General features: G+C 36.0%; 1 protein-coding gene across 3 annotated transcripts in view; it reads right to left on the reverse strand.

Moving 5' to 3' along the window:
- The window catches only part of Aff2 (AF4/FMR2 family member 2), a 482974-nt gene that overhangs the window by 311382 nt on the left and 145511 nt on the right, over positions 1-26081 (reverse strand). Inside the window, exons 2-3 of one of the 3 annotated variants that reach the window (XM_027433386.2) lie at positions 19378-19498; positions 6568-7422 (exon numbers count right to left, since the gene is read on the reverse strand). In XM_027433386.2, the coding sequence (XP_027289187.1) occupies positions 6568-7422; positions 19378-19498 (976 nt within the window). Of the gene's footprint in view, positions 1-6567; positions 7423-19365; positions 19499-26081 lie in introns of all 3 variants that reach the window. The other 2 variants (XM_027433385.2, XM_027433387.2) reach the window with 2 other exon arrangements.

Consider the following 26081-nt stretch of genomic DNA (forward strand, 5'->3'; position numbering starts at 1 on the left):
TAAGAAACTATTTGTAGAAAAGTAGCCAATGAATTTGTATATGTTACTATACCTTCTACTAAATGCCATCAAAGAAATGTCAGTCTGTACCTAGGCTCCAGATCCAGCATGGTCAACTATGTTCACCTGGCTTCTGTGTGATTTTAGTAATGTGTTAATAGACTTGCTTTATTTATAAGTGAAAAAGTGAATAATCACCATTTAAGATGCTGCTAGAACTAGGTCAAGATGAGACACTGTATTACAGCAATAAGCATTTGTTATTGTAATCCATACTACAAACTCAATTTGGCAATGAAACTATACTCCATCTTAAAAATAATGGTTAATTAAAGATTATTTGCTTTCACAGTAATTACAAATAATAAACAGACTTATAGCACCCACAAAAATTTACAACTCATATCTAGAGCCCATTATATTTACTATTTGAGTGGAATCAATATGCTTATCTATCTGTCAATTTTTCTTATTCTTTAACACATAATGAAGACCATCCTTTTTATGACTATCTAAGAAAGTACTGGACTAAACTAATTAATGTATCCATTGATAACAGGAAGATTGGGAACACATATGACAAATGCTTATCATTTAACTGTATAGTGAATCTGTTAAAATATTTTCCTAGACATAATATGAAAACAGATGTTCTCTGTCCTCCATTATTTTAATGGGTGGTAACAAAAGGATTAAGAGACCATTTGATGAGTCCACAACTTAATGCTTTTGGATGAATGCTTTTGCACTATATGTCTATTATTAAAAAATGAAATATAATAATGCCCTAGGCTTAATTTAAATTCGTTCCCCAAATACACTCAGTGTGTCTTAGTAACACCTAGATTATTATAAAAGGTGGTAAAGAGGAGTGTGAAGGGCTATTCATACTATTCTGTCTTCATGTGGATAATCTTGGAAAATAAGAAGGGACTGGCTAAACTCACTTTCCAAACAAAATGGAGTTAGACTTACCTGGGAAGGAGAAGTACATCATCAGTGATCTAGAGATAAGGCAATCTTACCAAGGGACCAGTGTAATATTGTGTAACAAGAGGTCCAGAAAAGTAAAACCACTCTCAAATTCACAAACCAAGACAATCCAGCAGATCCCACATGCTATTATAACTCATTGAAACGGTGCTTTGCAAGTACACCACATATTTCCTCACAGAAATATTTGCTTTCATCTATCTCAGGAAGTATCACAAAACTTGAAATAAAGTGCTATTATTTATCATTGATGATGGTGATCAATCACATTTGTATGACATGCTTGAAGTTATATTATATAATGAGGATAAAATAATCTTCTGACTTATTTTCAACAAAAAGAAGACATTAGCAATGACAATGGATTTAAAAACAAAGAATGCCAAGAGCAGTTAATGGAAAGCAAATGTTGTTTTAGGTTTGAAAAATGGAATTTTGATATCCTTGACAATTTTTCAGGAAGTTGGTGGCTATACTTACTTGTATACATCCTTAGGAAAGACAATAATACATGTGAGAAAAAGTACTTGAAGAAATAAGAAAGAGAACAATCAGGAAGTCAAAACTGTTAATGCCAGTGTTTCTATGTACCACTCTTTGATTAGTTCTCATGAGTAAATGGAGGGAAGAATGAACTGATTGAAGAGCAGGCTGGTTTTATCTTAGCAAGACATTTGAGACATCTCACAGGGGAAGAGTCACAGTTTAGAAAAGAAGAAATGTGACATTCTCTTTCATAACAGACTACAGAATAAATATGGGAGAGCTAAGAACTTACTACAGCAACTGTAAGGGAAATTAGCTTTCTATAAAATACACCTTAAATTAAAATAGACTTATATCACTTTCCACCTTTCCTTTCCTCCTTCAGTCCCCTCCCATGCCTCTCACTTTCAAGTTGATACTCTCTTTTTCTTTGATTATTATGCTTATAACACGTGTGCGTGTGCGTGTGCGTGTGCGTGTGCGTGTGCGTGTGCGTGTGTGTGTGTACAAATGCCTAAGCACAACCTATTGTGTTCATGTTTGTTGGTGGTATATATGTGGTTTCAGGGATGACCACATTGTATCAGACAACCAATAAGGTGGCACACTTTAGCATTTTTGCGGTCCCTTAATTACCCATGAAGTCAGGGAAACGAAGTGTGTAGGATATAATCATATTCTGACTTCCACACTGCCTATATTCAAGATGAAAAATAGTATCTTTGTCCTATATCACTTTAAAACTATGAACCTTTAGTTATAGAGAAATAGTCTTTTCCCAGAATATGCCTAACATTTTTATCTTCCATTTTTACATTCCATTCTCTCCATCAATTACTAATATGAATATATATGACATGCCAGCTAGACTCATAATTGGATTTAGCACTCAATACCAAGTTTAAAATCTATCACTCAATCACTGTTTGTAAAACTCTGCCTGGATATTCCTATAAACCAATGTCGTATAAATCACTCCAACTATTTTAGGAATGTGTAGGCCTTCTCTCCTCAGAACACCCTTTCTAATTACTGAAATATAGTAATGTTAAATGACTCCTCTCCTTTAATCTTTGTCTTCACATTGAACAAAATGGCATTATTATTATTCTTCTCAGGAACTCTGAAAAGTTGTGTTTGGGGAAATGAATATGAGTACCAATAAAAATGAACCAGTTAGAAGAAATCATCCAAAAAAAGCAACCAACAATGTATGAGTACAGAACATTCTGAATTCTACACATCTATGCACAAATGTTTAGGTTGAAAGCCTTTTCTCACTCCCTGAATGTGTAAGACCATACAAAGAGTATCTATTCCTTTTTGTAAAGGTAGATTTTAGACCACTTATAGCTGATGATGAATTCTTATTTACTACCATAATGTTAGACAACAATCCTGTAATGTACACCCAGTGAAAACACATAGTGTGTATTGCAGACATGCAGTTTTGTGGATTTCTAATATTCAATAGAGCTACCATCTTATTTTCATATTGCTGGCAGGCAGAACCAGTCCATCAGTTGGAAGATTTGAGTATTCTCTACAGTACTCACAGAAGGACGAGAGTTTACCATTCACTGCATGATAACTAAAGCTGATCATACTTACAATGGTCACTTACAGTGCTCACTGCACAAGGTATAAAAGAGGAAGCTGAATTATGAATGTGAACAAAATTTTATAGCTGGGTGACAAAACTAGTCAGTCATTAAAATATATCAGTTCCATTAAACTTTTGTACAAGGCTCCTGGTTTTGAAGCGATTGGAGCCTTAATTAACCTTAAGTCAGTCAACAGGAGCCTGTGAAGCAAATGATCTTGAGGATGATGTCACTATCTGTGTTAGTGCTGTGTTTTACAAAGGTTATTTGAAACACTTAATATGAGACCTGGGTCTCCCATTTTTGAAAACAACACCAAATAAGAAACTGAAATTGCAACAAAATGTAAAGCTATCCACACCAACATATTTTCATCATAATGCAAAAATAAAAATAAAGACAATAAGACCAAACATTTGTAATAGAATCGTGTATAAAGTTCTATTTATTAACAATTTCATATTTAAGAAAATATAGTTTGCAAACAACTTTCTGTTTCCACTGGACATAAAGTTTTAACTCTTTTCAGATTCAGTTTCTAGAAAATTCTGGATACAACTACATAGTACATTACCCTTCTTTAGTGGCATGGAATGTTAAGAAAAATTTAACATGATGTTTTTTTTTTAAAAAAAAATCATTTGCTTAAATTATATGCTCCAGTTGGAACCTGGCCTTTTACCATAAAGTTGGTTGGACTTCTGATCATCTTACTGTGGTATAAAAATTATAAGGAGCAAGGAAATGTTTCAAGGATGAGGGATGAGAAATAAAAATTCTCTGAGTAAGTAGAGGCCTAAACACACACACACACACACACACACACACACACACACACACACACACCACAGAGAGCATGATTTAACAATAATTTTGAACTTCTAAATATGTGAAGATTATCATATGTGATTGTTTGTGTATGTTTGAGTGGTATCTGTTTTCTGGTCATTTAATTTTTCCTGCTCCCTAATCAGGGCAAATAAACTTCACTAACACATGTCAGTTTCCTGCCACTAGAGCCAGGGAAAGAAATGTGAATGCTTACAGAAACACTGGGATTGCTCTGCAGACAAGCCTTCATGGCAATCATTCAAAGGAATACTGCAACCCATAAAAGATATTTGTGTGCTGACTAGGGACCCAGAACCCAGTGCCTAAAGTTCTTGGCACTGTGCACTGGGGCTAAATTCTAATGCTTAGTGCTTTTGAAAGTGCATCAAGGTTTAATCGTATGAATTTTCAGACTTGGTCAGAGTTTCAGCCACATAAATTCCATTAAGTTCAAAACCCTATAATGCTCTACCCATCAATATTTATGCCCAAATTCCAATCTACACCCTTCTATGCTCTCTGGTGATCTCTCTAATGTCTCAATTTCTTTCCTCCTATTTTTGGTTTTCACATTTCCCTTCAAGTCTTTTTCTTCCCTTTGGCTTTAGGTTCCTAAGCTTCGCTCTCCCCCTGGTTAAAATCCTTTGAGACCTCTAATTCAAAATAAATACTCTCTTTCCTGATCGCCTATCATGACTTTATTGCACCTGACCCATTTTCTAGACAAAGCTCTACCAAAGTCAATTATCCATCACTCCTTGGATAATCATATCCAGAGAAATGACAGCTCACTCAGACACTCTTTGGAAATATCCCTCTTATTGGTGTATTGGAGAATTGAGGAAAAACCATGAAGCCATTTCTGAAACTGGGTCAGCAATTTTGTGAATGTATAAGAGAGAAGATTGCAACAGAACGGATCTCATTGGATGAGTTAATGAGTTATGGAACAGCATTGCAGACTGCTTTATACAACAATGCTACTTGCAGGTCAGTACTAAGTGGTACCACTGGTACTTAAGGAGAGAACAATAGTAGATACTAAGACAAGGGAAGGTTCAAATGACATTCCAATTTTCCTCTTATCATCCTCTTCTTCCAGAGAATATCCATATATAGTTTTGATATTAAACCTAGTATTAAGACATGCACTAAAAATTAAGGTTAAGATTCCTTGATGACTACATGATAGAACAGAGTAAGAAGCAGGCAGGAAAAAACATAATTACATATAGCTGAGGATAAATTTTTCCAAACTGTTGCCCTTGTTCCAGAAAGTAAAAATGAAGTCAAAGTGTGAAGAGGCTCAGAATTAAGAACGCTGGACTTCTCTCTGAAAGTAATGGCAATGCAGTGAAGAATCAAAAGAAGGGACTGACTTGTGTACAGAGAGGATGGCTTGGAAGAGATGTGAGACAGGAGTGAGGGGGGCTGGTTATGAAAGATTACAGCAATCCACAGACAAAGCACTTAGTGTAGAGATGTGGGGGACTACCAGAGAGACACACAGATGCAAGCTTGACAAGACATAAGTTATAATACAAAAAACCAAATCACCTCAAAATGAGACAATATCAAAATGTGAGTCCACAAAATACAACCAACTGTCCTCTTACTTTGTGTTTATATTATTCACCAATGTCACCATCACCATATCTACTGAGAACAAAGAAAAGAAGTAAAGCTTAAGGACTTATTGGATCATACTTCAGTAATTTAGACAGCACTAACTCAGAACATCTATCAGTTCAGACTCTTGGCCTATAACTCTGATTGATTAAGAATGATAATATGTTTTCATGCTCTGTATTTTCAAGCTTCTAGTTACCAGTTATAGAAATCAATCCTAAAGGCAATGGCTTCTTAGATACCATGTGCTTGAAAGGGCAGTGGGCATCTGTTTACATAAGGAGTATCTCTGGGTCAGGCCTATATATGTACTTCACTTAGGATCTATAAGGCCTTTAAGAATCATTATCTATATATTTGGTTATGAGGAGCCATGGTCCCACTGGACTTCTCTTTTACAGTGATTCCCCAGATAGAAAAATATTTAGTCATTTTAAACACAGTGGGACTTAGTTGGACATATTGTCTTTCACATTTACAGAAAGTATGGATGTAATATTAAAGGAATATGCAGGCATCTGTGGGACAAAGTAGTATCAGAAAGAAGACTGAGGGATACGGAAGGTAATATTAATATTAATTCTTTGCCAAAATCACCCATGTAAACACACTGAAAAAACTAAAGAAGTGTTTTCAATGCCTCGTTGAACTAGGCACTGAGTGTGGTGTTGTGTGTTTGTCTTGGAACACTCAGATCAGGAGGCTTTGCTCATTCATTCTTTCTTTGTGAATTTGATGCCTGCCTGGCTATTTGGGGTCTTGTATACAATTTCAGTACAAGATAATTTTCTAAAGTCATTTTATAACTACATTATTTCATTCACTCAATCAGATATTTTATCATTACAAATTATGGAGACTTGGCAGTGTTACTCATTTTTGTCACATGCTACCACATATCTAGAATCAAACTCACCTTGAAGAGACCCATGCACACAGTGCAATAAGATAAATGATTTGTTTATGAGTAGTTAACAATGAATAGAAAACCCAACCATAAAATAAAACTTTGAAAACTACTTACTTCAGTTGTTTGCAGGATTGTGAACTTTGGCAGTTTGGTCTTTGAACTGGTTGTACTGGGTTTTCCATCCAACAGTGATCCAAAGGAGAGGTTTCCAAAGCTGTTCTCAAATTCAATGGAAGGCTTCAGTGTTGGAGAGATGTCAGTTGCCTGGTCCTGCCCATCCATGGGCCTTACATATGCAGTTGGCTTTTGTTGCCCCATGCTTGTTTTGCAGTAAAGCCCTGGAGGGAAGGTTGGGACTGAAAGACCACTGCTGGGAGCTAATAAAGACGAGGCAACTAGGGGAGACCCAGGAGCTTGCACTGTAAATTCAGATTCTTCTGGTGAATTAGACTGAAAGATTTCTTTGAAAGTGTCTTCTCCAGACTTGTTATTATCTTCCTTTGCACATGGATTAGATTTTTCAATTGTACCACTTTGGGGTTGCTCAGCTGGATAGACAAAGAAGTCTTCCAGTCGGGTTTGAGGTGGATCCTGTGTGGATGTCTGCATCTTGTTTGGCTGACTACTGTCCTGGCTTGTTTGTCCAGGGCTAGTGTTGTGACTATCTCGTGGCCACTCAGGTTTTGATTTTCTGTTGCTGTGTATTAGAGTGGAATTCAGTATCACCACTGAAGGTGGAGGCATTGGTGCTGAGGAGTGGGTATTCTCCTGGTGAGGTGGGATTATTCGATTCTTTTGTTCTGGATAAAAGCTTGCTTCACTTTTGCTGATAGAAGTTTGGGGCACAGAATTCTTCGGGATGCCCACCAGATGATTCTGACTGGAATGGTTAGTTAGTAGATCCTTCATTTCATCATAGCTTCCAAGAGTGTTCTGGACTCGGTTAGCAAGGGCATCTCCTTTGTTTGTCTAAAATAACAAAAAGATGGAGGTTGGAGGAGAGAAGATAAATAGGTGTCTGTTTCCTAACATTAATGTTTCAAATAGATGACTTATATATACTAAATGACAGAGTTTTTAATATTGACATACTATCACATAATTTCACTCTTTTATATGCTACATAAGGAAAAATCATATTAAAAGGATTTTTGGATTCAAATACAATTCTTCAAAGATCTTCAATGGACAATTTTCAACTTCATATGGAGACACAAAAAGTAAAACAAAAAACAAACAAACACAATGATGACAACATCAAAAACAACAAAACAAAAAATCAAGACAGCTGAAGCAATACTGAATTATAAAAGGATTTTAGAGGCTTCACAATCTCTGATTTCAAGTTATACTACAGAGTTATAGTAAAAAAACAGCATGGTATTGGCACAAAAACAGGCACATAGATCAAAGTGATTGAATTGAAGACACATACATAAATATATACACCTATGGACACCTGATTTTTTAAGAAAGAAGTCAGAGATATTCACAAGAGAAAAGACAAAATCTTCAACAAATGATGTTTGTCCAACTAGAGGACTACATGTAGAAGAAAAACTCAAGTCTAAGTGGATCAAAGACCTCAACATAAAACTAGATACACTGAACCTTATAGAAGAGAAAGTGATGGATAACCTTGAACACATTGGCACAGGAAAATACTTTCTGAGTAGAACACTTAGCATAGGCAGGAAGACCAACAATAATAAATGTGACATGATAAAATTTAAAAACTTCTGCACAGCAAAGAACCCTGACATTCAAAGTGTCAGGCTACAGAATAGAAAAAGATTTTTATGAATTATACATCTGATAGAGGGCTAGTAACCAAAAAATATAAAGAACTAAGAAAAACTATATACCAAGGAAACAAGCTAATTAAAAAACGAGGTACAGATCTAAATAGGGTTCTCAACAGAGGAAACTCAAATAGATAAGAAACAAAGAAATATTCACTGCCCTTAGCCATTTGGGAAACACAAATCTAAACTCCTTTGAGACTTCATTTTACACCTGTCCAAATAGCTAAGATACATAAAACAAGTGACAGCTCATTCTGATGAGAATGTGGGAACATCCATCCATTGCTGGTAGGAGTGCAAACTTTTACAGCCATTATAGGAATCAATGTAGTGGTTCCTCAGAAAGATGGGAGTTGATCTACCTCAAGATCTATCAATACCACTCTTGGGCATATAACCAAAAGAAGCTTTATCCTACCACAGAGACACTTGCTCAACCATTTTCATTGCTCCTCCATTCATAATATCCAGAAATCTGAAACAACCTAGATGTCTCAATAAAAGAATGGATAAAGAAAAGATGGTACATTTACACAATGGAGTATTACTTAGCTGGTAAAAATAAAATCATGAGATTAATAGGTAAATGGATATAACTAGAAAAAAAATCATCCAGAGTGAGGTAACCCAGACACATATGTGATGTAGTCACTTTTAAACCAATGGCCAAGCTATAATGCATAAAATCACAAAGTGAGGTACTGGGAGGGACATACAGATCTTCCTAGGAAATCAAAGAAGGCTCTCAGAAGTCTCACTGGGGAAATAAACTACTCTTAAAGGTAGACTGCATGTCCAGCAGAAGATGGGCGACATAAATGAACTCAAAGGCATCTTAGGAGGTTCCTCATCTCATAATGTCATGTCAGTTCACCCTATAGGTCCTTTGTGTATGTACTATGACTTACAATTTTAGTGTTTTTATGGTATTCCTAGGTTTACAAATCAGAGGGTCTCTGTTCCTGTGCCTTGTCTTGGGCTTTTTTCCTTTTTTTGTTAATTCCAATCTAATGTGCTATTTTTGTTTTATTATATTTTACTATTAATACTTCAAAGCCTGTTTATTTTCTAATGTGAGACAAAAATGGGTAGATCCAAATGGAACAGTTGGTTAAGAGAAATTGGGAAGAGTAGAGGAAGGGCAAATCATAATCAGGATATATCATGAGAGACAAAAAATGCACTTTTCCTAAAAAGAGGAGAGTTGGAATGAGTAGAGATAATGAATGATTAATTTTCTCCAGCAATATTGAGAAATAAAATACTGATTTAGGTTAAATGAGATGAACTTTTACATTGTACATTGTGATTAAACTGTCTCCTTAATTGTGTTGGATTACAGAGAATCCTTGACTTGTATACATTTTTGACACATTGTAATATTTTCTACCATAAAATGCTACACCTGTTTGATATAGAAATCAGTTAAATTGCACTGTCCTCACTACATAAACTTCAAACAAAGCATGAAAATAACATCTAATTGAGCTAACTTATGACTAACATGAACTAATTCCTTTTAATCAGAGAACTGTATAAATTACTGGTGCCTGCCTACATATTCTGGGGGCAACTGTGTTTACATATTGATGATTCATAGTCATTTACTTTGAAAGGCTGCAATTGTTCATAAACAGTGATTCAAGCTCTCATGTGTCTTTGCAGTGAGTCAGAAAATTTTATTCAAGAATTTAAATTGCTGCTTAAGTAAATCAAAAAAGTCATCTTTTAAAAACAATGTTAGCCTAATGTGTAACAGAAACAGAAGAAACCAAATAAATCTATGGACAATCTAACAGCTCAACTCTACCATCTCTTGTAGGATATGCTAATCTCACAAAAATGACAAATTGTTTTTATAAATAATAAGGCTCTTGCATGTATTTTTGCAATGAGAAAGCAAAGCTTTCATGACTAAAATATGATGGATAGATGAATACTTGAAAATAAATTTGATGAAATTCAGTTGCTAATTCTAAAAATTAACCTTTATGATTCTTTTTACATGTAAATAGGTTATCAAAACAAGTTGTTGAATTCAGAAAAAGAAGAGTTCTCGGCCTAGGTTGTACTATTCTTGCCCCATATATTACAAACAGAAAAAGTTACTATTATACTTGGAAACATCTGGCAACTGGGCCATTAGTTAGGGAACGCCCAACTAATATTATGTGGTCTTTATGACACAGAAGCCAAAAGCATGTGCCTCCTCCTTGGTACATTGTTCACAAATATCGATGTTAAATATCCATGACACCACACATGCCTCAACACTTCCTTGTCTCCTAAGTTATATGGGTGTTGTACCTATTCAAGTCTCAGGTCTTAGTCTCTATTCAGGATATAGGACTCTGTAGCCTTTGTATGTGAACATGGGAGAACATAAAGGGTGAAGTATTAGAAATGGATGAAATTACCAATGGAAATACAAAACACAATGAGAAAATTAGGCTCAAGTAAAACACCTGGCATATATGTAACTTTAATAGACTTGGAAAAAAGAGAAGCCAGGAAAGGACAACAAAAAGAGATAATCAGAAAAATAATCTAACTAGAAACATTGGCCTCTTTATTAAAATGATCTCCACATATTTAATTCATACCATGTGTTAAAGCATAGACACCTACAAAAATTAGAACAGGTGAGGAAATATGAATTTCAAAGATTACACAATACTATACTAAATATATGCTGGGGGATTTCTGTGAGGGTCGGAGACTTTTAGAAATTGAATAACTATAAGTCAGTTTTAGTTTGCTCATCCTCAAGAACATCTTATATTGCATCATATGTAACCTTGGTGCTGAAGTGGTGATTAAACAATTAACATTCTATATAATTCTCAATAGAGTAATTGCACTGTTTTCAGAAGCACATTTGAAAGGCATATTTAAAAGATATAGTTGGAAAGAAATCATTTTTATTCCTTAAAATTCCCTAGGTTTACCATTTTAATGGCAGAAATTACTTTTTAGCAAAGGCAAGAATAAACTCTTTGCATATAGCAATTTCCTTCAACTGACTTACACACTGAACCATTTGGATGGCAGCCAAAGTCAGTCTGCCTATTCAATCCCTACATAAAAAACAAAGAAATTTCATTGCCTTAAGGCCCAATCAAGAATTTGATACAAGTCTGAAACACTTTCAGGACTGTTCTGGTCCCTGAGAAACATTTAATCTCTCAAGTCATATGACTGCTTCAAACACAGATACCTGTCTATGGTCAAGGATCTGACTCTATCAGCAGATTTCTACAAAATCTTAACATTTTCCATTCCCACTACAGATACCAGCACATTGATAGCTCATACCCTGAGAAGATATTGGCCCCTCTCTGGCTCCACATCATAAAGACCCACATACCTTATATCTCATTTGCTTACAAGGAAGCTAGTAAAATTCCTGTTGTTATTTTGATAGTATGTAGAAGACATGCAGATCTTTTTCTCAGTAGGTAGAAGTATTCCTAGTTCTTAATGTCTGTTTATTAATGTTTACTTATCACAGTGATGATGGGGGATGTCCTTCTGTATATATGTTTCTCTTATTAGTTGATGAATAAAATACTGTTTGGCCAATAGCAGGAAGATAGGTGGGACTAGGAGACAAGAAGAATTCTGGGAAAGGTAGGCAGAGAGAGACTGAAAAAGAGTCACCATGGAAGGAAGGGGAGGATAAGATACACCAGACATTTTCCAGTAAGATAAGGCCATGTAGAAATACATAGATTAGTAGTTATGGCTTAATAATTAAGAAAGAACTAGTCAATAAGAATCCCTAGCTATCGGCCAACAATTTTATAATTAATATAGTATCCAGGTGTTTATTTGGGGGCTGAAGTCATGCAGGAACCTAGGTGGGACAAGTGGCCTTAGTTTCTGAGGTATGCTGATACTTCTTTTTAAGACTCAAGTTTTGTTACACCTTTTGTGAAAAAGAATTCCTAAACTGGACAATGTCAACTAATATTATGCTAAAATTAATGGAAAATTTAAAAAAATTCTCTGAATAAATTAACATCCTGCTATTTTCATTACTACTTTGTAAATGTAATTTGCTACTGTTATGAATTGTAACATAAATATCTGGTATGTAGGATGGTCTTAGGTAACCCCTGTGGAAGGGGTACCTCAACCCCTAAAGGAGTCATAACCCACAGGTTGAGAATCACTGATATAGTGTTTATTAAATTCTCAAATAAATTGTTTCAGAATTTAATGCAAAATAATTATATCCCATATTGTGCATCCATCAAATGAAAGAGTGCATAATAACTTGAAGTAAATGATACATAAATAGAAAGGCAAATGGCATGTTAACTTGGTTACTCCTGATTGAACCATAAAGTTTTTTTAAGTTCATGATAAAGTCAAAAATGGAAATTTCATAGGTTAAAGAATTATCTTTATCTTATGAAAAGTAGACTATCAACTTAGATCATTAAGTGAACAACCGTATGTTAAAATGTGAAAAGGAATTTCTCTCGTTGGTTCATTTTTCAGCATAGATTTTTCCAGAAGATACTAAGGTTTTCCTCATATACTTTTTTTTCTCTTATGAAGACTAAAACCATGACCATTACATTAAAGTCTAATTCAGTGAAAGTGAGTCTACATTTCAGCTTAGGGGCTACACTGATATAATCAGAATCTGTAGCTTTCCTATACAAGTAGGCCATAGAGGTAGAACAGTGATAACCTGCAGGAATGGAGAACTATCATCTCTCTTAGATTAAGTTCCTCAGAAAGCAATTGTCTCAGAGATGTCATGATAGGAACTGCATAGCAGATAAACTAAGGTAGAGTTTACTTTCCAAGCTTTCTGAATTGAAGACTGAAGGAAGATCCACATGCTTTGCACAGAGATATGCTGTGTCTACAAGTAGGAAATACTGTGGTCATTTGTATGACAAATACTGGTAAGTTCAATACACTCATGAGGCAAAGTTAGGCCCAGACACATAGGCATAAAATGTCTGCCATTAGTGCCACCAGATACTTAATAGTTTTCACAGGCTGCCAGGGTCAATTTTCTGCCTCCTCACCATTAGAGAGGCAACTGTCAACTAATCTTGTGATTTCTCAAAAAGTAGATATGACATAGAAAACCAAGTGGAGTCTGAAACAAATTTATCCAAGCCTACCTAACATGCTCTCATTATACAACATAGCAATTTCTAATGCACACTACATGTTCCTTTTCTGTCCCTCCAGATGCTTAGTAACCTTATTATTGGGGAAGGTATTCTCAGAAGACTTAATTGAGCATTTTTAACATTGCAAAGATGAAATGTAGCTTTTTCAATCAATTATAGGCTTCTTTCAATGTGGCCAATACTTTACTTCCCATTCTACATAATTGGTTGATTCCTTAAAGGTAACCTCTGTAGCCATTATTGTCTAAGTAATCACAATTTGTCTACCATCAAGTAAATGCATTTTCCAAGAATTTTCAAGCACAGATTACATGTCTGGTTTGTGGCTGACTAACAGCACTCATTCATTTAAGCTTTTTGCTTCTCATTATGTTAGGAAATGCAAAGTTCCTTCAGTTGCTTCTAATATTATCTACAAATCCGTAGTATAATTTCACTGCCAGACTAATGTGCTAAGAGGCTATTGTACCATACTGTTTTCTTTTAATAAAAGAAGCAAAATAATTAAAGTTTTGAAGTTCATTTTTCTTCTACTCTATTGTAGTGTAGCCAAAGTATGTGATTTAGTAATTTGCTTTTTTCCTAATTCTTGTATTTTCACTGTTAAGCTCTCTGAGCCATGAGTTGGCATTCCTTTCTTTACTTGTAATAATGACAAGAACTTGAACTTTATAGTGCATTCCAGATTTTAAGGCAAGGTATTCCAAGCTGTTTCATTTTATCCTCACAGCAATCATTCAAATAAGCCTCTATCAGTCTTTACCTCCCTTAAAACAAATATTCTTGCATAAACCACTTAAACCTTTCTGAACATCAGTTTCCTCGCTTTTATTAAGCCATTATAATTTGCAAAAATGGTAGTAGTAAAAGCAATTTTATTGATTATAATATGACCTGTTTCTAAAAGGAGGGATAATGGACAAATATTATGAGAGTTGAACTTCAGGCTTACTCCGTGAGGCAGAACCCATGACTGACAAGAAACGTGAAGCTAGATAAGTCATGGGCCTAGGGAAAAATGTAATGCCATTATTCTGCTAAGGGAATAGCATCAAAATGATTCCTAATGACTACTGCTATTATACCCATAGATCATTGTCTCATTCAACCTTCATCAGAGAAGCTTTTTCTTAAAGTAGATGGTAATTAATAAATAGATTCACAACTAGAAAATATGTAGAGAATGACAGACTTTGAATTACTCAGTCCTAATTGTAACGTCTTCATAAAATCCCTTCCTCTCTTTCAGGGCTCAGGGCTCTATAAGGAAGAAGAGGCAGAAAGGTTGTAAGAGCCAGGGGAAATGGATGACTCAAGCAAACTCTCTTCAAGATACAGCGGGAACTGCTGGCAGTTTGCACAAGACCAATACAAGTTCAAGTCCGATGTGGTCCCAGCACTAGAGTTAGATGTACACACAGGGCTACAGCCCAAACCAAAATACATCGCAAACCTAATCTAAAATAATCTAACCAATTGCTATCTGCAATTGATAGCTGGTGGCAAAGACAAAATCAGTTTTCTGCAATGGGATCTCACTGATTATACAAACCACCATTCATGGCAGGTCCGAAGCCGAGGAATAGCTAGTTGGCCAACATAAAATGACCTCAATGGTATTTTTTGTGGACTTTTTTGTATCATTTTTACTTTGTTTTGGCATTTTCATCTAATTGGTCTTTACTTGTTTCTAATTTCATTTTTGTGGGTTTCTTTTTAAAGTTTCTTGGTTTCTTGTTTGTTTTCATTTTTGAAAGTTGAGTGGATAGAAATGTAGGGAAGATATAGATGAACTGGGGTAAGGGAAATGGTCAAATTAATGCATGAATTTTTCATTAAAAATAGAAATAATAGTTGGGTAGTGATGGTACATGTCTTTAGTTAGAGCACTTTGGAGGTAGAGTGAGTTCCAGGACAGCCTGTGACTACTCAGAGAAACCTTGTCTTAAAACCACCACCACAACAACAACAATAATAACAGTAATAAATAATGTGAACTTAAACAAACAAAAAACAGGAAACTATGAACCAAAACAGAAGTTTATTCCACATAGTCACCTAGTAGAAAAGCTTATCAATTCATTTGACAAAGAACTTCCTGCCACAGACAGAAAAGCACACTGAAATGGGTACAAGTAGAGTGCCACAATTCATGAAACTATGAAGTTACAGAGGAGCCACCTAACTACTTAGAGTTAAAATTTCTCAAAAATACATGGGAACAATGAACTCTACTTATTTTAAGTATTAAAAATGAACACATATATAAAGCTCTAGTCCATAATAGGGACATAGAGTTCCCTCACAAGTCTTTGTATACTGACACAGACATGCCAAATGGTTTCATATTTCTTAGGCCCCTTTCAAAGAATTCTTCTCAATACTATAAAATAAATTTGAATTTCAAAGTTGCAAATTACAAAAGTATCCCCAGGAAGAATGTTCCCATCAACAATCAGATCTGAAAGGTCAGTATTCTTTTACATTGGGAATATGGTTTAGTCAAAGTAAAGAAGAGAAATAAGTCAGTAAAGAACATGAAAGAGACTTTCTGCCAAGAATACAAGGCAGGTACAAGGAAGTGGATCTCATATTGTTTAGTTTTTGAAGTACTAATAGGATAGGACAAGTTATGAGGGAATTATTTAAGTTTGGTGCAGCAAGATTTATGGAAGTCCAGGGCTACCACCACTAAAGTTTGATTTTTCAATTGAATAAGCATTTCCATTATAACCATAAGGAAGAGTGTTGGTGTATCTACCATTTTATCAGTGATGTGTGAACCAACTTGAGGACTTCCATTGGGTATTTGGATACTCCATAGACAGGATGTCCATCATTAGTCTTGGTCTAGGAAACTTTTTCTAGCATTCACCAGTTCTAGTGTGTGATATGATGGTAAAAAGGGAAATATTACTTATTGATCTGATACTGAAGTCCAAACATGGGCACAGCCCCTCATGACAATTGCTTATCAGTTCAAGAATAATTAACATTATCATGTCACAACCCTGTTTCTATACTACAACTACTTCATGTAATAGTTCTGGCTCAAGAATAAAAGGCTACTCATAAGGGAAAAGGCAATAAATGGCTAACTATGCAACCATCCTGATCTGACTAAACGTTCCCATATCTGACTAAATGCTCCCTTACCTTTCTGTATCTGCTGTACCTTTATAGTAACAAGAAAGATGATGCTGAATACCTTTGATGGTGTTGTAAAATTTTCTCAATGGCTTTTCAAAAACACACTGCTTCCTTCAAAAACTAGGCACACATCTATACAATTCACCTCATTAAACAATAACTACCATGAAGGTACAAGATTACTAATTCATTATGATTTAAAATTATGATAAACCAAGGGTTCTTCACATTATAACAATGTTAAGAATGGAATGGATATTGAGCTATAAAGATACATCCCATAAAGGGTTCCTTTTTTGAGCCCATCCAAAGATGTAAAATGCATTTAATCAGTTTCTCTTTCATCTCAAAATATTTTGTCCCCCAAATTGAGGCTATGATCTTTCTGTACTCTCTCCTGTGTTCATTAACTCTGCAGATATATTGTCATTCTAATGCTCTGCCTCTGTTCTTCTTCCCCTGCCTTGTGATTATTTTTGGTTTCTTAATCTTATATTTGGTTTAATCTCCTTTGGGACCTTGCTATACTCTTTACAGTAATCTCTAAACACATTCACATTTCTCTCATGTAAAGATAAATTTTTATTGGGCTAGAGAGATGGCTCAGTGGTTAAGAGCACCCTTTGGTCTTCCAGAGGACCTGGATTTAGTTCACAGAACATACATTATGGCTCATAACCACACATAGGTACAGTTTCAGGCAATCCAACACCCTCTTTTGGCTTTGGCACACATGTGGCTGCATTTATATATCTGTACCCAAACACTCATATACTGTATAAAAACAAAAAGCCAAATCTCTCTATATAATTGTTTTTCTTTCTTTCTCCATTCAAGATAAAGTCCACATTGATTATCTATCTTTCTGTAGTTAACCATTTCCTGTCCATTCTCCAAATCCTAGCAATTGGTTTCCCAAAACTTTTCTAGGGTCATAAATTATACCTTAACTGTATGGTTCACAACATATTTGTAGTCCTTACAGTTCTAGTTTGCTGTTCTCCAGAGAGTCTTTTATTTCTATGGGTCTCACTAAATGTTTCTTTCCACCAGTGTTCTATTTATCTGATCACTTCCATTCAGTTTTTTTCCAGGACTTGGCTTATGTCACATTTAACCCCTTAAATGTTGCTATTTGTCCCTCTTCTTACCCTACCATCAGACGTTATCCTCTTCTTCTCCTGCCATCACACTTGGGAATGAATGGTGACAGTGTTCTCGCATCTTCTATGTGTCCCTCAAATCTCTCCCTTGACTTCTCCAATGAGTTCCAGACTTTGGTATTCAATGCCTTACCCTTGTTATTCCACTTGCACATCAAATGCAACATTGTCAAAGATAAATTATTTTTCACTATAAACAAAAGCATTTCTTTCCCCTAAACTACTTAAAAATGATAACCACCAAATTCTCAGGTAAGAAACAAATTAAACTGGAGACAAAATCCTTCTTACATCATATTAGAAACTCAACCTTATCACTTTACCCTCCACTTGTCATGAGTTTCTTTTAGTAAATACAGTAGCTCCATAAACTTCCTCTGTCCATTCTTATCACTCTTTCATGTCATACTTATGTCACTAGACTAGAAATTCCCTCAAAGCAACTATTATATTCTTTTTCTCTTTGTACACTTGTCTAAGAGAGTGATTAGTGCATAGTGGACCTTCAAAATATGTAAATGAAATCAATCATATATCTGAATATACACATTTAAACATAGTACATAAATTGGATTAACTGAAATTGTAAAAAAAAAAAAGTGTGTGTATTTGTGTGTGAATTGCTGATCATTTGAAAATTAGTGGTTTAGACTCTCAGACTTACAAAACTTGGGAGGGTCCCAAGTGTCTAATTCAAGAACTCTTTTCTTGTTCTAAACAAAGCAGTTGAACACTTGCCTTAGTAGCCAATAATACAAACCGCCAACTCTCTACACCAAAATAGAACCCGAACCTACTCTGTATTCAATGAGAACTTTCCTTTTCCAGAAGCCACTATCTTTTAACTGATGCCCTTCTTAAATAACCTATTGAATCTTCATTCATTATCTTTTTATTGGTTTAGTTTCATTTAAAAATCATATTACTAACAAATTTTTAATAAAATACAACCAGCTGCCAATAATACAATAAAAGTGTCCCCTTCTAATCTCTTTCCAGTTTCCCCTAATCTCTACCACAAAAAGAAAGGTCAGAGATATTCATCATAAAGTCAATATTTGTAGTCCTAGCTATTTGACAATTCTCAGAGATACATAGGAGGGTGAATGTCACTGGAACAATCAACCTTGCTTAATTAACTCTATCCTTTGGTTGAACAATCTCCCAGCCCATAATTATTAGACACAAGGAAACATGATTGGCTTATTTTCCTTTGCCAAGAAGACAAGGACTTTTAAAAAGAAGAATATTAAAAATACCTGCAGCTATCACTAAACTAAAATGGAACAGAAAGCATCAATCTTGCAGTAGATGGTACTGATTTAGAAGATCCTGCTCATTTATGTTTGAATGAAGTTTTCATGAGTGGCCTGGCTAAACACAGTAGAAAGCATGGAAGGGATATTTTCCTGTAATGAGGATTAGACTGTGAGGTGCTCTTTGAATACAGAAAGTCTTATAGTCCAGAAGAATTAAGTTTTATTCTGAAAGACATCCTTTGAAATTTTCAATTACCCCAATGCAGAAATACATTTATCTTGTAAAATAACTTTGGTCCTTGAAAATAAAGTTAGTGTTAATAAGCAAGTTCAAAACTGTAGTGAAAAGTATTGTTCAAAAAGATGAATTACATACATATTCAGCTACCTTGTAGGGCTCCCCAAAAAGATCAAAGCCTGAAGAAAAGAGATCGTCTTCTTGTTGAACTTCTTGACTCCTCCGTTCCCACTCCCTTTTTTTAAGTGCACTACGGTCCTGTTCATAGTGACTGACATGAAAAGGAAAAGACAGAGAAAAAATAATTAATCATGAAAAAGTTTAGATATCCCTTGTTATTCCTAGGTAGAAAAAAATTCAAGCCTATCTTACCCAAGAATTATTTTCATTATCTGTATGTTAAAAATAAGAAAGAACCCAGAAAATTTCTCCTTAGAAGTTGTACCTCTGGCCATGCAAGTATGTACAATTCTTGTCTATTGTCTTTTTTGATTATTAGATGTAATTTCACAATCTGCAAAACCAGTATACTACACCGAGGATTGTCGAATTAAGGTTATAACATGTTGCCAACCACCTGGGGCCAAAAATGCACATATGCCACATATCATGAAGTAAAAAATGATTAAAGTGTAGATTCATAGGTAAACTGGAAATCTTTCCAAAGCCCTTACCATACTTTAATGATCAAGGGTGAATTTAAGGATATTAAGCCATCTTATATGGAGGTGGACACATGCAAATATTAAATTATTTAAATACTTATATTCCTTTGTGTTTGGTTGTCCTTGTTTTGATTTTTCACTATATTTTTGTTTTACAATTGGCAAGGAACCATTTGGAAAAACTGTGTAGAAAATAAGGGCCTTAGCTGAAACAACAAACAATTGAATACTGATGGAAGAGCTATGTGGCAAACATTGAATGGACTTGATATAAATCTGTTTTATAGAGACTACTGGTAAGAGTTTCATCAAATTTCCAACTTTTCCAATGTAATATTGAAAGCTTCCAGACAGCATTTAAGATCTAGTCGGGGAACTTGGGGGTTACAGAATAGAATGTTTCCTTATTAAGGAATTTATTTTCTATGTCATGTAGTACATCAAATTAAACTCTAAATCTGTATGGTTTACACTAAAAATTGAAAATCCCTAACATAAATATCTGAAACCCAAAATTCTCCCAAATCTGAAAATTTAAAGTGTCTATATTATGCTACAAGTGGAAAAATTGCACATTTAATAGGATGTAAAAGGTTAGAGTCATAATGTAGATTTAGTAAATATATCCTCTCAAATTTCCTTCACATTAGGAGCATAATATTCATTTGTAACATAAAATAAATTCCCTGTTTAGATTTGGGTGTTTTCCAGAAGATATCTATGTATGAACACAAGAGGCACAGTTACAAGTAGCTTAGTAAAATATGCCCACTTGGTACAATAGTGACATGGGAGTTGTAGGAGTAATGAACTACTTTCTGGTTGGATTTAAATCCCAGTCCACAGGACAAAACCTGTAACTGGATAGGTCATAGACCCAGAGAAGACCCTAATACTACTATTATTCTTCTGGGCACTGTGTGGAACTTCCCCTAGGTTTTTAATCTTCATACTTATATCATAGTATAGTTCTCAACCCCCATCAGTGAAAATTACTTTTGCAGTATATGGCAAGTAATCCACAACTGATAAAAATGCTGCTAATAAGATATTGTTGAGTTCTCAGGTTTAAATGGAACATCTATATCACATACTTCCCACCCAACAAGACTCAGGGTTCATTTCAGAAAGTGGATAGAAAGATTCTAAGAGCCAGAGATAGTAGACACATGCCAATTATTACCAAATATTACATGGTTATTGTACATAATAACTAATAGCAAATATGACTTTATGCATATTACCTGCAAAAGTTCAATCCAACTAAAAGTGCAGAATGGATGGGAAAGAAGCTCATGAATTCCCCCCTGTCCCCAATAAACACATATGAAAAGCTACTGGCAAATGATGGCTTTTGGAGGAGTAAGAATCTATTTTCTTAGGGATGTGGCTCCTGACAGGCTATCCATGCTTTACTAGATTGCTCCACAACCGCATACATTCAATGAGTTTAATTTAAAAAATGATCACATGAAATTGGGAAGGAAAAGTTTAGGTGAGGTGTAGGAAAGAAACTGAGGGAAGGGAATATGGGGTAGATTTGACCAAAACATTGCATGCATATATGAAATTCTCAATAAAATAAAGAGCCAGGGCCAGAATTGGTGACACCCATTTTTAACCCCAGCACTTGGGAGGCAGAGGCAGGAGAATCTCTGTGAGTTCTAGGCCATCTTGGTCTAGAGAGTGATTTCCAGGACAGGCTCCAAAAACTTACAGAGAAACCCTGTCTCGAAAATCCAAAACCCAAAACAAATAAACAAACAAAAGAGCCAGGTATAGTGATGGAGGCCTTAACCACAGCACTCAAAGGCAGAAAGACAAGTGGATCTGTGGTGGTTTGAATAAGAATTACACCAACAAACTCATATATTTGAGTCCTTATTCATCAGGGAGTGGCACTGTTTGAGAAGGATTAGGAAGTGTGGTCTTGGAGGAAGTGTGCTACGAGGGTGAATTTTTGAGGTTTCAAAAGCTCAAGTCAGGCCCAATGTCTTTGTTCTCCTACTGACTGTGGATCCAGATGTAGAACTCTTAGCTTCTTTGCCAGCATCATGCCTGCATGTCTGCTGCCATGTTCTCCACCATGGTAACAATGGACTAAACTACTAAAATTGTAAGCAAGTCTCAATTAAACACATTCTCTTATAAGAGTTTCTTTGCAGAGGAATTGTTGACATTAAGGTAACAAGAGTAGGAGAGCTGTCCTTGCTCACCACAACTTGCAGCACTCGGGAGAGCAGGCTCTGAAATTTGCCAGGGAAACTCAATGGAGCCATCCCTGTTAGTCATGTGTAGGGAAACCAGCCAAAAAGTTGTGAGCATGGGAAAGATGTCCCCATTTCTCATCTGTCTTATGGAAGCATGTGCAAGGAAATGAGGCCCACCCCCAGAACATATCAATGCCTGAGGCAGGTGGAAGAGCTGTCCCTGTGGTCATAAGAGCAGGAGAATTCTCTCTGACCACTACAAGCTGCAAAACTTGGGAAAGCAGGCCCTGGACCTCATCAGGACTGCACAATAGAGACAACCCTCTTTGTGCAGGTTTGGGCAAGGCAGCCCCAAAGTTGAGAGCATGGGAGAGCTGTCCCCTTCCTCATCTGATCTGTCTTGCCTACACGTCAATGTCTGAGGAAGGTGAGACAATGCTCTTGTTTACTGTAAAGATTTGTCACTCATACTGGTTTAACAAAATACTGATTGGTCAGTAGTCAGGTAGGAAGTATAGGAGGGGCTACCAGACTAAGAGAATTCTGGGAAGAGGAAAGGCAGAGATGCAGTCGCCAGCCAGACACAGAGAAGGCAAAATGAGAATGCCTTACTAAGAAAAGGTACTAAGCCACATGGCTAAACATAGATAAGAATTACGGGTTAATTTATGTTGTATGAGATTGTTAGTAATAAGACTCAGCAATGAGCCAAACAGTATAATTAATATAAGCCTCTGTTGTGAATGACTGCAGGACTGGTTGGGACAGAAACTTCCATCTGGCCCTGTAGTCATAAGAGTGGGAGAATTTTCACAGACCCCACACACTGCAAAACTTGGGAGAACAGGCCCTACACTGATGGGGGAGATCCTTCTGATGGGGAATGTACTTCTGTGTATGTTCATCTTGTTGATTGTTGAATAAGGTACTGTTTGGCCAATGAGGCAGCAAGTTAGACGGGACTAGGAGTCAAAGAGGATTCTGGGAAATGTAGTAAAGAAGTGGTGATCCAGGCAGGAAGTGACATAGCAGGGAGGCTCATATTTAAGGAAGGACAAGCAGGAAGTGTCCCCCTTTCCCCTTCCCACTTCCTCCAGAGGCGCCATGTGATCCACTGGCAAGAGAGGGTGCCAGCAGAAGGCATCCTCTGTGAGATAATTCTTATAAAATATATAGGTTTATGATAATTAAGACTGAGCTAACAGATGAGAATCCTAGTCATTGGCCAAGCAGCATTTGTACATAATAGAAGTCTTTGTCTACTATTTGGGGCCCTAACTCGGCGGGCAGAACTCGGGCAGCTGGCATAAAGCACACACATGGCTGTGGAGCTAGGGCGGCTTTTGGTAGAAAGGTTTATCTTAACATCCTTCTGTGTATATTTGTCTTATTGGTTGATAAATCAAGCACTGTTGGCCAATAGGGAATCAAGTTAGGCAGGACTAGAAGAGAAGGAGGATTCTGGGAAATGTAGTAAAGAGGGGAGTCACCATGTGATCCTGAGAAGAGAGGACATATGCTGTTGGCATCCTTGATAAGTCTTTATAAAATATATGGATTAGTAGTTGTGGCTAGTAATTAAGCCTGAGATAACAAATAAGAAATCCTAGTCATTCACCAGCAGCATTTTAATTAATATTAATCTCTCTGTGTTATTTTGGGGCCCTAATGTGGAAGTAGAATTGAGGAGGCTGGCATAAAGAGTTATCGTTACACTACACCTCTCCAGGGAAGCACAATAGAGCCAACCCTATGAGCATAAGTGTGGGTGAGCCAGCCCTGAAGTTGTAAGCATGGGAGAGTTGTCCCCATTTTACATTTGGGAGGACCAACCTTATAGATCATCCACCCCATCTATGATCTGCTGGAGTACATGAAGGGACCAGTCCCGAAGACCCAAAGCTGTAGGATATCCACAATGCAGGGCAAATCAAGATATCTAGGAGGAGTCCTAGTGAGGGCATGGCATCCATAGTGTAGTAGAAACCTGAAACCCTGAACCAGATCAATGGCTCTTTGCAATGAATACTTGCAAGTAAAGATAAATGGACAGAAGAGGTCATGGCATGTATCACACTGAAGCTTCCATGTCAAGATTTTTAAGATTTTTCCCTTTTCCAATTTTCCTTTCCTTTCCTTTTATTCTTACTTTTTTTAATTTTGTGGTTGTGCAGGTTCAGAGGGCAGATGCAAAGGGATGGGAAATGAATGAGATCAAAATACATATTGTGAAAGACATATAGAATAAATAAGTAAATAGTTTATTTGGTCTTTGTGTCTCCTTGCAGCAATAGAACACTGTTTAAGAGGATCTCTGTGAGTTTGAGGCAAGTTTGACCTGCATACTCAGCTCCAGGCCAGACATAGATAGCTACATATTGAGATTCTATTTGAAAATAAATAAATAAATGTTTCAAAATTAGGCAACAAATCTGAAATATGAAAATGAATTTTATTTATATAAATGCTCATGGTATGGCTAGCAGGTGAGTTATATATATTATATACTAGGTATATTATATAATATATGTATTTCCTTCTGTGTAGTAATAATACCATATTAAAACTGAATTTGATAATTGGCATACAAATTGCCATGATTGTCAAAGGGGGTTAAAGTTGTATATCAATATAATTGTGAAGTTGGTTGTTTTGAATATATCATAAACTCCAATGCCTAGTTAGCTAGTTAACTTACAAGTACCATAATTGTCATCTACAAAATAAGGGTCTAGAGTAGTGCTTCTCAACCTATAGGCTCCCAACCTCTTTGTGCAGACTGAATGACTTTCACAGGGGTCACCTCAGACCATACTGAATATCTGATATTTATATTATGACTCCTAACAGTATCAAAATTACAGTGATGAAGTATCAATGAAAATCACTTTATGGTTGGGGTCACCACAGCATGAGGAACTGTACTAAAGGGTCGTCTCAGCATTAGGAGTGTGTGATGTTACTACACTTAATCATATACTTTCTCTGCAGGAATCTAGGGATTGTGAAACTCAGCAGTTTGATTGATGAGGATATCAGCAGCATAAATAACCTTTGCTTTTCCACTTTAAAATGGTAACAACATTTCTATGGTATTCAAGAGTATCTCCAGCTTTCATAATGTAACATATGTCTAGCATATAACTAAACTCCTGAGGATGTTCTGAAAATATTTTCACTGTGTGAAGACAGCAAAGAAAAACTCCAGATTCCTACAAAATCCCAAGTTCCACATTGGGTCTTGCATGGTCAAAACTGATTTCATGTCCAGATTCTGAAAACTAACCTAGCTAGTCTCAGCTGTTCTCTGTAGTTCCAGTCCTCCCTTCTTCTCCCAGGCTGAGGTGCAAACCCTCCATAGTTAACATATGCTCAGTGTCCATGTTGGAGGCTGATTTGGAATTAAGCAGCCATAGCACCAACTTCAGTCCTTTTACTGTGGCATGGTACTGTACCCTTAATACCACAAATAGACATAGATAATGCAAGCTCATCCGCTTGTCAGAAATGTAAGAAAAACAGCCCCATAGATGGGGATTGAATAGCAATTTAAAGTAGTATTTAGCATTGTAGAGGTAGGATGATTTTTGCAATAGAGAAGGACATTCATTTCTTCGCTTTCTATAGCAGATGATTTCCAACACAAAAGCAAAAGCTGAAGTCTCTAGCTTCTGAGCAAATGTGAGCAAGATGTCAGTTTCCTAGCTATCTGCTTACTTTTTGCACCTGACAGCTCAAAATGACAAGCCCATAGATCACATTTAATTCTTCCATGAAGAGAACTGAAGTGCTTTGGTCTCTTGGCTTTGCAAACTACCTTCTTTCTCCTCTGAGGGAAAGGCATAATTAAAACCCTAAAGGAAAAAAAAGGAAAGAGAGAAGAAAAGGAAATGTGCTTTAACTTGCATGACAGCCCTTCAAGCGGCCAGCAGTAAGGGCACTTTAGGGGTTTTAGCCCTAGCTTTGATTTGTTAGGAGG

The sequence above is a fragment of the Cricetulus griseus genome, chromosome X (genome assembly GCF_003668045.3).
Source record: "Cricetulus griseus strain 17A/GY chromosome X, alternate assembly CriGri-PICRH-1.0, whole genome shotgun sequence".
NCBI lineage: Eukaryota > Metazoa > Chordata > Mammalia > Rodentia > Cricetidae > Cricetulus > Cricetulus griseus.